The following is a 13,811-nucleotide window of genomic DNA, read 5'->3' on the forward strand; positions in this document are numbered from 1 at the left end:
CACTGTATTTATTATTTTGAACTCTGCATCTTCGTTCCAAAATATTTCGAGTTTCAAAGTTTCCTAGGGTTAGAAATTAATTTTTAGCCAAGGATTGCCGACGTTTCAGATTACCGTGCATCGTCTAGAGATGGTTACCGTACCCCGTAGGCATCGAAGGATTAACGTGGCCTAATTCGAGCAGCTTAGAAGTGGCGAAGACAGGAAAAGAAGGGTCGGAAGCCGGTAATTCCAGGCTCCTTCGCAAGTACCGTCGGAGCCCTCCTCAAGAATAAAAAGCGACCTGATTATCCTTTGTTTTATCCCCGAGGAATCCCGGAGGCATCCCGCCGCGGGATTCACCGCCCCCTCCCCCCACCACCGGAAACCGGGAAAAACTTTTTAAAGACTGCCGCCGTTCGTTCCGCGACGGCTCTCTTCGTTCCGTGACCTGTTTCACCGAGCAGCAACTTTCTGGAATTTCGTTCCAACTCTTAACCAAACCACGGCCGACTCTCTATCTTTCTTCCCGAACGAACAATCCTGTCGAATCGAGATCGAGAACCACCACCTACCTGAAGCCATCCCACCTGAATCCTCGTCGAAGATTTACCATAAGGAGCAAAGCAAATACATCCTGGCGCGCACGTAGACTCCTCGAATCCTCGTGGATCCTGACGCGCAGGATCACGGACTCGGAATAAGTTCGCGGCGGTGAATACGGACAGACACTTTTATCGTCGCAAAAACGACCGTATCTGTACACGCTCGCCGTTACAGGGCGGGACGGAATCGGAGAAAGATTCTATTATACGACTTTGTCTTTATGGTCGTTATCGTTTAATGGATCGGAGACGGAGATTTGCGAAAATCGTGGCCAGCGTATGGGCCGAACGCTTTACGACGCGGCTTGGAAAAACTGCACCGCGACGAATGGCACGTCTCGTTCGTTCTTTGCTTTTTTTTATGAAACTTTATAATTAGCAGCAAGTAAATTCAAGGAATTTGAATTTTATAATTGTTTACGAACGACTATCCTAATGTAGAAGCTCGAAGACGCAGCGGGAGCAACAAACCCTACGGTGTGTTTCTTTTAATCCACGACTCGCTAAATATCCCCAGTGATATTTCCATTTTATTTTGCTCGCAAACTAATTTCCCGGTGCTCCGTAGAAGCGACAAGCCAGTATCAACCGCGAGTGTAGCTTTCCATGGATACATCCCCGGCTCGGAGAAATGAATTCTGTGCAGAGAGAGAGAAAGACCACGGTTAAATCAGCCGCTTTATGCGCGAGAACCGCGCCGGTCTCGTTCGTCCGCTCTTTTATTTCAATTTCCCGGTACGTACGCGGCTCGTTAGAGGTGCTAAAGAAAACCTCGGATGAAAAAAGTGTAACGCGGGAACAGAGCGGGAGCGCGATTCGTCGCGACCGCGAAAGAAAAGATCGAGGATTCGTTGCCACCTTGGGGATTATCAGCAGGTTAATTACGCGGGAGAACGACGCTTGTGTTCACCAGGCTGGCTATTTGTCTTGCAGGTGTTATCAGCCAGGTGATAAGCACCCTTGTTGGCCGTGAAACCGACGAGCTGACAACGGGATTCTTCTCTCTCTTTCTCCACCTTCTCTTGTACGGTCGGAGGAGGGTGGCTTGGAAGGTCCTCGAGCTGGAACGGAAGCCACAACGCTCGCAGGGGGCCGCGGGAAATGATAGAAGATGAGCGCGACCGGCGAAGGAGGACAGAGGGAAGAGTGAAGGAACCGAGGAAGCTATCCGGAACAACGAAAATGAGATGGGATGCTGCGCTCTGTCTACTCTCGTTGCTGCTCTTCTCGCTGGCCAATCTTTGCTGGGCTTTCGTCGAAACCCGAGGTAAGGTGAAAGACCACTCGATCGGGTTCCCAATATTTCGACACTAATCTATACAGGGTGTTCAGCTACCCCTCGGAAAAATTTTAATGGGTGATTCTGGAGGCCAAAATACGACGAAAATCAAGAATATCAATTTGTTGATTGAGGCTTCGTTGAAAAGATATTAGAACATTAAATTAAAATATTCCAAATCGTTCATGGAAAAATTATTTTCGGTTGCAGGGGTCAATTACAATCATTTTTGGTGAATGGACATACCCCCAAAATCCTACTCGGTTTCGAGAAAAAAATTCCTTACCGAAAATATAATTTCTGCCCAGAAATGTCTGCCCGAATTTTCATGCGAATCTTTAAAACGTCATAACTTCTGAACGGATTGGACGATTTTAATGTTTAAAAAAGCAAACTACGCGCATTTTGGTGGAGAATATGTACAAATCGCAAAAATATTCAAAAAGTTGATCCTTGACCCCGAAAAATGAGAAAAACCTCATAAAAATGGTTCAATATTCAAACAGCCATAACTTCTACAATTGTGAATATATTTCAATGAAACTTTTTTCTGGAGTAGAGCTCATGGGTACCTACAAAAAAGTATTAGACAACTTTCCTGTAGAGCGTCAAACAAAATTACTAAACGTGGAAAAGCAATTTTTAAGAAAAATCAACAGGGGGTAGGTGTCTAAATTTTTCGACGAAAACAAAAAATTTAAAATCGTTCTAAAAAAATTATTTTTGATTTCAGGGGTCAATTACAATCATTTTTGGTGAATAGACATACCCCCGAAATCCTACTCGGTTTCTAGAAAAAAATTCCTTACCGAAAATATACTGTGTGGCCGGAAATGTTTCTATAACTTTTTAACGAAGCCTCAATCAACAAATTGATATTCTTGATTTTCGTCTTATTTTGGTCTCTAGAATCTCCTATTAAAATTTTTCCCAGAGGTGGCGGAACACACTATAAAAAATAATTTTAGTCGGTTCGTAAATTATTTCGAATTGTTTCGTGATTCACATTTGCAATTTGTTGGTTTGTACTGCTTTCACAGCGTCCACGGCTGACTTGTTGAACGTAAAATTTTAGCTTCGACAATCGAACGATTTCCAAGACATTAATAAATAAACGTTGTCGTAATGAAATAATTGATTCGCGGATATAGACGCGGGAGCAGCCGAATAGGAATCGAACTTCGAAATTATTGACGTTATTATTTCTCGGGTTAATTGAAATAGCCAGAGCGAACGGGGAGGGGGGAAGCAGGACGAATAATTACGACCGACCGAATTGTTTAATTTGAATCCACGCGAATACGTGGAATTTAAATGTTCGCCGCTTTACACCGGTCCATTTGAATACCAGTGGCCGGCCGGTGAGTCAAATTAAGGGAAAATCAAAAATGATTGTCACGTTGTCGAAGCGTTGGATTATGTTCGACTTCGGACTATGAATATTCATACCTTTCACCCCCTTTGCGAAAAATTCCTAAGCAACGATGGGGGCGGCTCGCGAATGTGCAATACTCGATGTAATTAATCGTATGCGTCGGCACGTACCTGATAACCGGATGATCCTTAATTTACGCGCTCTTTATTTTCCCCAACACCTTCCACCCCCGACCGCCACACGTAGAATTTGAAAGGATTTGGTCAGAATTGCATTTACGAATTATTTATTCCCCTTTATTACCAAACCGTGGTAAATATTTTCACCCTATCGCGATTAAACTGTAAAAAAGGATCAAACGAAATCGATTATATTAAAACTTTACGAACCATCGTCGAGTTTTTAATTTTGAGGTCCGTTTTTGTTGTGGAATATTCGCTGGTATTAACAACACTGTAAAAGAGGATCAAACGAAATCGATTATATTAAAACTTTACGAACCATCGTCGAGTTTTTAATTTTGGGATCCATTTTTGTTGTGGAATATTCGCTGGTATTAACGACACTAGATTATAAAGTACCCTCTTTGATTAAGCCGATGAGGTTCCTATATTTCACGACAAAATGGCGGATCATCCTTGGGAACTATAGTCGTTTTCAACTACTTTCGCCGGTCAGACACATTTACCCCCCGGCTAATACCGTCCTATTTTACCTCCATTGTTACCCTGTCATGGCGGGCCTTAACGTTCTTTTGTCACGTGGGCGGACGCGTTTGAACTAATACGAATATAGTTCTAATCTTTGTCGATCTTCTCGGCTAAATTAACCCCTCGATAAGAAAAATGGGCGATTTAAAAGAAACAAAACAAATGGAAAAAAAGCGAAAATAACAATACGGAATAATATCAATAGTAAAATATAATTGGAACGAGCTTATATTCTGTCCATAAATCTTTCGAAAGTAAAACCGCGTTAATACGGTTCGATGTAGTCTTATACAATTTTTACAATAACGTAAAATTTTATTCCATTGTTCTTGAACTCTGTCGCGCGGTTCAACGATCGACGATGGCGGGGAATTATACGCAATGTGCATTCCCTTTTTCAATAACGCCCACAGATTTTCGGCGGGATTCAAATCTGGGCTTTGTGCTGGCCACTCCAGAACAGACAATGGTCGGACACTCAACCAATCTTGCACACTTATGGCAATATGTTTCGGGTCTCGAGTGTGTCGGAACGTAATATCTTCTTCGTGGAACGTTATATACATATTTCTCATAGTTTTTACTAGATTTCTTTCTAGAAAATCTTGGACGCAACGCGCAAAATGGCGCGCTTAACGGGATCCTCCAACGCTATTCGAACGGTTGGCTGTTTACCATACAGGTCAGGCCAGGAGAAGTTAACGATTCGAGCGACAAAAAACTCGGCAATTATACGCAGCTGCCGACTAATTTGCAATTGACTCGCGTGCGAATCCGACGGTAATTATTAGTATCAGGTTCGCCATTATTACGTGGGCTAGTCCTCACGTTCGAAAGCGTCCGCGATATTGTATATTGCCGCGTTGAATTATGGAAATTGGTCAGGTCGCCAGATCGCTGGTTCGGTAATTAATTGTTAATGCACGGGCTACTTATTGGTAGTTACGCGGCTTCGATGAACCGCGTCCGGGGGATGCAACGCACTTTTTAACGTTTCGACGTTCGTCTAATTGGCTCGTGACTTATGGTAATTCCATTCGTAAGTATCGCGAGGAACCTACACAGTCTGGCGGCTTCCGTTGCCACTACAGTTGCAGCGCAGAAGCTGGTATGAATAAATGATTAGGTGGCTGCATATGAAATGCTTGTTGCTTCGACCGAACGACAAAAGCACGAAAAGTTTTTCAAATTTTATTCACGTTCCTGTTTTTCTTCAAAGTTTCCAGAATCACCTTCAGCTTTTTTCTAGATGGACGTGCAATTTTTTGACGAATTCGTTTTAGCTCGAGAGGTCCACCGATTAAATATTTCATAGAGCGATAATCGACCAAAGAAGTCATTATACCGCGGGAGATAAGTTTTTAATTCCAAAGAGGTTCCCGGTTCTCTATAATTTCAGCCATCTCTTAATCTAGCCTCGCATGATTTAAGACAGCACCCCGAATAAGATTCCGTTTCAAGATAAATGAAGACGATGGGAAACGGGTCACGCAGCCTGACTGAATTTTGCATAAAACTTTGAATTATGAAGATTGCAATCTCGATTCTGCGAGGCGCGCAAATTAATTACTAATAACGCCTCGCTTATTACTAATTACACGCCTCGGTAGCGACGTTCGCGCCGTCGACAGCAATATTCGACGCCATTTCTCAGCTTTGCGCCGAATAGATTTTCATTAATAACCCGTCAAAGATGCAGTCCTTGTTCGCCTTTTATTAACCCCCCTGTGGATTGTCTTTAATTATTGATTTATATATTGTACTACGGTGGATCTAGAAGAGCTCGAACAGGGAGTAGCTAACAAAATTCGAAATTTAAGTTGTAAAGATAATTGTTCGTGTTTTGAAGTCTTATATTTTTCATTCAAACTACACGATTTTGTATAGAAATTACAAGATGAAAACTTATTAATTATTTACAAAACACGTTGTTATAATTGGTACTTTAAACTCGTTATCAGTCTCTGTTCTGCTTCGTGTCTTCGTCGAAATTTCGGATTTTAGCGTTCACCATCGGGGTATAAATAACCAGCCTTTACTCAATTCTCGGCATAAGCCTTTGAAGCTTAGTGGGTTATACTCCGACCCACTTAATGTAATAACGATAATGCATAGTGGATCAATTTAGATCCCAACTTCCCCAAAGCGCAGCGTCCTTAAAGCACATGGATTCAGTACCTGCTATTATCTATCGGTGATGAATCGTGCATACCATTTACGTGTGCACGTAGTATAGCAGACAATTTAAACGTGATTTATTTATGCGTTCCATTCTACTTCGATCCGACGAATACCTTCAATTTCAGAGGAAATCAGTCAATTCGAATCTAGGATTTTTCACTACAAAATACGACACGATTTTAACTTTAATTCTTTCTCGTAATTATAGAACGATCGTTATTTGCATCTTGGAAAAGAAAAATTTCAGATAGAATGCTCATTCTTTGAAAAAAATATATTGTTAACGTATACATTTTTCATCGTTTAATGAACATGGCGGACACGTCGAAGTGGACGAAAAAAATTAGTCGAAAACATTTTATTTTTGCCTGTTAAAAAGTTAAATTAATTAAATTAGTACACGAGGAAATGTTTCATTAACTTCTAACTGGCGTTGTGCGACGATGTATATTAAATGGCGTTCGAATAAAAGTTACTACGTCGTGTAGATAGTATCTCATAATACTAAATACCGTACATTTTTCATCTAATTAGCGTACGCTCAGCGTCGCCACTTTTTCGTCGAGATCTCGTTTCAATCAACTCCGTGGAGAAACTAGTTTAGATACTTTAACGGTGTAGCTGGTGCAATTAGCGTGTCAGAGTGAAAAAGCAGTGCCAATGGGGAAAAATATGAATGTTAAAATATTGCCCAATGACATAAAGGAATAGGTAATAAAGGCATACGAGTCAAAGGTAAATGCTCGCGTTAATAGCCAATTACCAAGCAGTTTCCAACTAGAACCCGTTGCTCTTGGAGGAAGCCTTATGCTTGCTGACCGTATAATCGAAAATTAGGGTGCAGTTAGGAAGTGCTTAAGCAACAACTGTTTATTGATATAGTTAATGAATTTCTAGGCTAGTTATCGTACCAGACCAAACACGTTTATATCTCTACTATTGTTACAAGCACGCAATTATTTCCATTCATATTGTATTTCGCGACTGCTTTTCAACCAGATTCTGCTAATTTCTGCTAGATAATAACTTTATTAAAAAAGGTAAACATCGTGGCTTGTTTTTAAATTTAATTATAGATATATTGTTCGTTAATAGTGGACGTTGTGTGTTAATAGTTTATTAAGAAGAACAATTTTTGTGGAATTTGGAACTCGTTTATATGTCGTAACTATTACAAACAAACCGTAGCAAAGTGGGGATGTCCATTAAAAGATTTAATAGGAAGTGCTTCGCTTCTTCAAGCCATTTATTAGCGTGCGTAAGAAGGGACATAATTATTTATGCCATGTTGAATAAAAAATAAATTTCTCTAAGGATCCCTTCCGTGTTGAAACTATGAGTATACGCGCGCGTGTATCTGTTTATTTAGTGGGGTTTCACGTAAATGCTTCTTGTGTATGTGGATACAAGTTTCTTAGCGGCGACTAGGGCATCGCAAACGGGTAGTTTAGGGAGTAAAACAAGAAGCTCGTGTATCGAGAGAGTTTGCACCGTTTAGAAAGTTATTAGTAACACGAGTAACAAATAGAGACACGCTTAGGCTCGTATCTATTTTGCGTGCATTATATTTAACAGTTCTTGGTTATTTGAAATTCAAAATTATTCTCTTCAAAGTTGCTTCGTGAAATAAGATAACGTATTACTTGCGAAAGAATTCGAAACAAAATTTGCTTTTCCACGAATAATATTAACTTTTCATGCAAGTTTATCGTTGAACATTTTCTCGATGATGTTTTCCGCCAAAATGTTGTCAGCATTCTCCATCTGTAGCTGGTTGAAGCTAATTTTCGACAGTTCGTCGCGTATGTCCGATCGTATTCAAAGAGTACACGACCCTTTTATCTCATTCAATCCTCAAAAAATTGCCATATGCCCCGGGCGGATCCCATTAAAATTATGCAAGGAGCCAAGGTGATTCCCTTAATGACATTTCAGTTAAACGTAATTTGCATGAGATTCTTCGTCTGTACAACTCGACATTAACATAATCTATTTATTGCGAGTTCCTTTACGCAAAAGTTAGTTATTTTCTCGCAGAAAGACCATCGCGAATCCATTTTTTTCCCTTTTGCGTGGGATTTTAACAGCGAAACTAAAATAGTAAGGCGAACATTTTCGAAAATTATTGGAATTTCCTTGATGATCTGCCATTCAGTGTTAATCATTACGTTACGCATATATGAAATTAATTTGAAATTATAGATGACTTGTTGGGGGTATAATAATAGAACTTCTATGGATCTATAACGAATATATTCACATTAATCGAGTATATAATTCAGTTTGGTATGGGGAAATTAAATTTTAAATGATTAATAATTAATTGTAAATAGATTACATGTACGTGCTTGGAAATTCTGGAAAATTATATTAATTAATGTGTACAGTTCATTCATATGTAATATAAAGCTTATTAAGATTATTCATGTACCTTTTGTTGGAATAAAAATTGATTACATAGTCGACCCTCAACTGTCTCGATAGAAATAAAGTAACTCGAGATTTTCAAAGAATTTTTGACAAATCTTTATATTTATTTTCGAGTAAAATACAGTTTATTTTCGCATTAAATAATTTCCGTCCGCATTGTCCCTTTAACTCGTTGCATAATGAAGTCGTTATTAATGATCGTATAGGGTGAAACAGAGCTGCGGAAAGCTTCAGTTGCGTCCATGTGTTCGAGAAGAAAAGGTGCTTAACGAAGAAAAAAGGTCGAAAGGTTCGTTTCGACGCGTCTTTTATGCGGCTGCCTCGAATTTTGATCGCTGGTCGCGTCAGTTTTCGACAATCGTGGTCATTTGCGGTATAATTTAGTCGTATTTAGCGGGTACGAGTCGTCGACGCGAGCAAGAAAAACACAAAAGAGTAAATGTAAATTCGTTCTTAATGAGATATTACCATAGGTGAGGCTGCGCGAGGGAAGATTGCGCCCTCGTCCCCTCGACGAGACGCAAACGAAATCGTCCAAGTCGTCGCGTCGGGCCGGCATTCTGCCCGTTAAAACGATGTTTAATCCCTTTTATAATAATATCCGCGTAGATTGAAGGACAACTTAATTAGCCGAGATCGTTAGAATCTCCATGGAATATCGTGGCGTGTTACCAGTGGACTAAAATTCACCGATTATAGAGGGGAATAACGTGGACTCACTATTACAGATTCATTTTCGACGTAAGTGGCACGATCAGTTCGTCGAGTCTGGAGAGCTCTTCATTTTCCGAAATCGACCGAGAAGCAACTTTCAACTCTGAAAATTACTCCGTACGAGATAATTTGCTTAAACGAATCATAATATTTTTTATTATAATTAGCAGTTATCTCAGAAATATTTTTACTTTTTTGTCAATCGTTCTTGATCTCACAAGCTTCAATAAAAAGCAGATAATAAATTTTGTATCCCTTCTTGCAACACGCATTTAATCCGCGGAGATATGCGAGGTCTGGGAAATATTCTCGTCTCGTCTACTAATCTGCTTGTTTCGATCTCCTGGCGTTAATCATGTCACTTTCGACTCGCACATAATATCCCAGTCCGCCTGTACTTATCGTCGATCCGCGTAATTCATACTATGCATGATCGATTCGGTGATTTTAAAAACTCGGCTCTGAATACGGGCATGCCTTTTAAACATCGTAATGCAATGAAATTCAACTCCCGCGGTATACAAATAGCCTTTGAAAAGGTCCTTTGAAATTTCAACATCGAACGCAGCCAAATAAAGTACATTACAAAACCGATTCGTTCAAAAGAATGAATGAAATGAATTTCCGTACATCGGCGGACTTTTTCATCCCGCGATTTTCGTGTACGCGAAATTGTTGATTAAAAAAAAATAAACAAACAAAAAAAAAAAGAGAGGAGAAAAGTCGCGTCCCTCTTTAAAAACAGGCACGTAATAAAAAAAAAAAAAATAATAACGACGGCGGCGGCCGTGCACGTCGTCGTATTAACCACCGACGAGAATGATAAAAATATAAAGCCGCGTGCCGCGCCGTTAAAAAACCCCCGGGCGCAATAATTTTGCCATTAAAAAATCGGGACAATTACCCAGGGCTGAGAAAATTAAACTGGATCAAGTGCATCACGGTTTGAAAGCGCCATTAAGTTAGTACGGCCGCGTTTTAGCCGTAGAAATTCAATCGGTGCATTGATGGACAAAGCGAGGGGCGAGAAAAATAGAGGGAAAAGGATGGACCGAGGCGAGAGAAAAAGATGGAGCGGGGAAAACAGTGGCAGAGAAACGAAAAGCATGGCTCTATAACCCGTGATGCAGGCTGGAGGAAAACGAAGATACAGAAAGATGTTTAGAAAAAACAAATTTAATAAATTAAAAACAGAGGATCTTCTTTTGATAACTAGCACTTGTGTAAAACTTTGGTTACGAACAAAATTCGGAAAGGCTTTGTCCTTTGATCTCGTCCAAGATTCGTCGTTCCACGTCCTTTGTATCGGAAGCTCAACGATTTTAACCGAAACTTGGTCACTTTTATCCACTGTGGGGCGTTTCAATGGAATTGGCTGCATCAATGCCAATTAATTAGTCGGTAAACTCCTGACGGTCGACGGCCTCGGAGTAATTTCATCAGTTCCTGTTGCAAAGGGTCGTTGAATAAATAAGCTCCTGTTTTCGCCATGAATGCCGTCGTCCGGCGTTTCGGTAACGATTTTTCACGCGGGTTAGACCCTAATCGCTCGATCTACCTTCAAGATGCTGCTGAACGTCGACTTCCTCCTGGTGGGTACCCAATACCGACACTTAATCACTCTTCTTTCGAACCGGAGGAAAGGACATGGCGGACAAAAACAAGCTTTCGCGCGTGCACGAAAGAAGTAACTCGTTTACGTCGAATTATTCTTTCCTTTTCCTCGCCCTCGTTTCGTACCGAGAAATTGATGAGCTTTCAGGGGGCGAAATTTTATAAAGGAGGCCATACGTGTACAGTGATTTATCGATACACAACGAAATAAATGATTCGAGACCCAACGATGCTTGCCAGGATAAATGCACTGTAGATTTTTAAAATTTTTCTTCTCGCTCCTTCCACGCTCGATTAACTTCGTAAACAATATCTATATTTTGTAATTAATTATTTTTAATCGACTAAATTATTTAGCTATAAAATAATTGTTAGAAATAAAGCACCATTTGTTTCTGCACCACCTAGAGTTCTTTTGACTTACTACTTTTGTACCGTGTGTCTTTTGTCTGTAACGAAGCCTCGTGCTAATTAAATGTGTGTTATTGAGAGGAAGTCGAGTTTTGCTCATTTGAATCCCCAAATTCCCACAATAATTAATATTATTTAGAAGAGTTTTCTCGGGCAAATTGTTTTATTTACCGAAAGGTTTTTAGTAGAGCTTCGATCGTTTTCTCTGCGTGAGTCTCGTTAACGAGGGGGCACGCTAAAGTATGATCGCGTATCAGGATCGAACGATATTCGGGAATATTAGGGCTTGTCCACAGGGCGCTGGCTGGAAAATAGTCGGATTAATCTGGCATACAGAAATATAGCACGCGCGGGATTGCTGACTACGATTAAGGCCGTGTACGCAACGAACCAGGGTACTAGAAATCGTTTAATTAACGAGCCGCTTAAATATCAGCAATTAAATACGAAAATTGTTCGACGTTATTCGTTCAGATTAATTTAATTAAAACACGGAGAAATATATACCTTGAAATTGAGATACAGTCTCTTTTTTTGTCAGAAAGGGAAGAAGCATATATTGAATTTCTTTCGAATGGCTCGTGGAAAAAACTTTAGAACGCGAGAGGAAGAGCTTTAAGCGACGATAGCGCGGGTTTTTCGACTTGCTCGAGCGCTTTCTCGTCATCTCTACGATAATTACGCTCGTTTCTGCTTCGTTAGGCGCATTTATTTTTAATTTTTCATCGTGACGGCTTAATACGGTATTACAACGACGAGCGGAACGCTAAGTCCCCTGTTTGCGCGATTGTCCTAACAATATTCGTGGCACGGATGCGATATGGCCGGAATTACTTGCATCGTACAATGGAAGCGTTGCGCGAGTAACGATATTAAGCATGAATTACGCCTATCGGACGCTGCCAGCGACCGATACAGTGGCTTTTCGCTCTGTAACGATTTCCTTCTTTGACTTCGAGCCAGGATTAACGGACATTGTGCGAAATTAATGGCGAAAGGTACCCCCGGGGGATGATTCAATACATGAAACTTTCGGAATACGTAAAGAGCAGACGTCGGAATCATTGTAAAATATACTTCAATAGCTTATTATATGAGGATCAACATCTATAATTAAATGATTCTGGTTACTACCGATGATTGAAAATTTTGGTTATTTACTTATCTTAATTTAACAAATTATTACTTGTAATATTTGTATTACCTGTAGACTGTACGTATTAAAATTGTTTGCGCTAATTATATCACATAAATCGAACTGTAGTCACAACGAAATCGATTGGCTGCTCAAGGTCACACCCCTGCAGTGATTCGCGCCAGGAATAACTTCCAGTATGCCAGATTTGTCTCTCTGTTCGAGACAGAACTATCTGCACGAAAGGACGAGGAACAGTATGACTAGCCAAAAAATATAGTGAGAATAGGATCATAAGTAACTCCGAACAGCCAGATAATTTAATACTTTGCCCGGTTAACATCGTGAAATAATTTTCTACCAGCTTTTTCTTCGAATTTAAAATACTGAAACATTTCTCTAACATTACGTGCGACGAATAAAACGAAATTTCATTGAAAAAGTTTCGCAACGACAGGTCCCAGAACCGCATGCTTTGATCAATTGAGAGATAGTGTCTGGAACGTCTTCAAATCAAATGAAATAGTTTCCACTTTCGGACGATTTCATGTACGGTTGGACAGATTTTCAAAATGCTTTCGTGATAATAATGTTTTGCTTAATTAGACAAGGTGCGTGGGAAGTTTACAACTTTCGTTTTTCGCAGGATGCAACCGTACTCTTAGGAATTCTGTTGGATGGATACGATGGACTGGTCGGATGGGACGGTGCATCGTTCGGATCAGAGCACCACCTAGAGATCCTCAGGTTGAAAACAATAGCTACGCTAAATCTAAAAATTTTTTAAGACAAAATTATCTTCTATTTTCAGCCCTGCATTCACTTATAAAAGCATCTTTGCCTTGTTAAATTAGCAATCTCTTAACTTTGTTGCGTAGTGTACGTAAAATTTTGTATATAATTCGCAAATTTCTTTTTAATAAATCTTGGAGTCTCGGAATATCTCTTAGGGATGATTTAAAAATTGTAAAACATCGTATTGTAAAGTAAGAATTAAATTTAATTGGACACGCAGGTGATCGAGTTGAAAGTAAGGAGGTTGCAAGTCGGTTTTCTGAAAGAAACCAGATGCGAGGGTGCTTACATTCAATTCTCTGATGGAGTCGAGGACCTCGAGGACGAAACGGGACGCTATTGCGGTCATGTGAGTGGCAACACAACCAGGTACGCCACATTTCGTTTCATCCGTGCTCAATGTGTACTAATTTCACGAATACAGCACAAATAAGGGATTATTGCATCAATAAAGTCCTCTTCATCGTCAATTAGTTGTTACCGTACTTGACATAATTGGTAGATACAAATTCACCTAATTGGCCTATTGGACCACATAAAAGGCTTTGTTTCGTGCTCCATTTCCTATTCTGTTAGTCGTACT

The 13,811-nt window shown here is 40.1% G+C and overlaps 1 protein-coding gene across 3 annotated transcripts in view; it reads left to right on the top strand.

Moving 5' to 3' along the window:
* LOC143342770 (uncharacterized) overlaps nucleotides 1-13,811 on the top strand; it is a 43,948-nt gene that overhangs the window by 21,243 nt on the left and 8,894 nt on the right. The window contains exons 1-4 of one of the 3 annotated variants that reach the window (XM_076766988.1): nucleotides 159-225; nucleotides 1,518-1,851; nucleotides 13,080-13,180; nucleotides 13,449-13,597. In XM_076766988.1, the coding sequence (XP_076623103.1) occupies nucleotides 1,686-1,851; nucleotides 13,080-13,180; nucleotides 13,449-13,597 (416 nt within the window). In that variant the 5' untranslated portion in view covers nucleotides 159-225; nucleotides 1,518-1,685. Of the gene's footprint in view, nucleotides 1-158; nucleotides 226-457; nucleotides 694-1,517; nucleotides 1,852-13,079; nucleotides 13,181-13,448; nucleotides 13,598-13,811 lie in introns of those variants that run through there. The other 2 variants (XM_076766989.1, XM_076766987.1) reach the window with 2 other exon arrangements.

Source organism: Colletes latitarsis, chromosome 6 (genome assembly GCF_051014445.1).
Source record: "Colletes latitarsis isolate SP2378_abdomen chromosome 6, iyColLati1, whole genome shotgun sequence".
Lineage (NCBI taxonomy): Eukaryota > Metazoa > Arthropoda > Insecta > Hymenoptera > Colletidae > Colletes > Colletes latitarsis.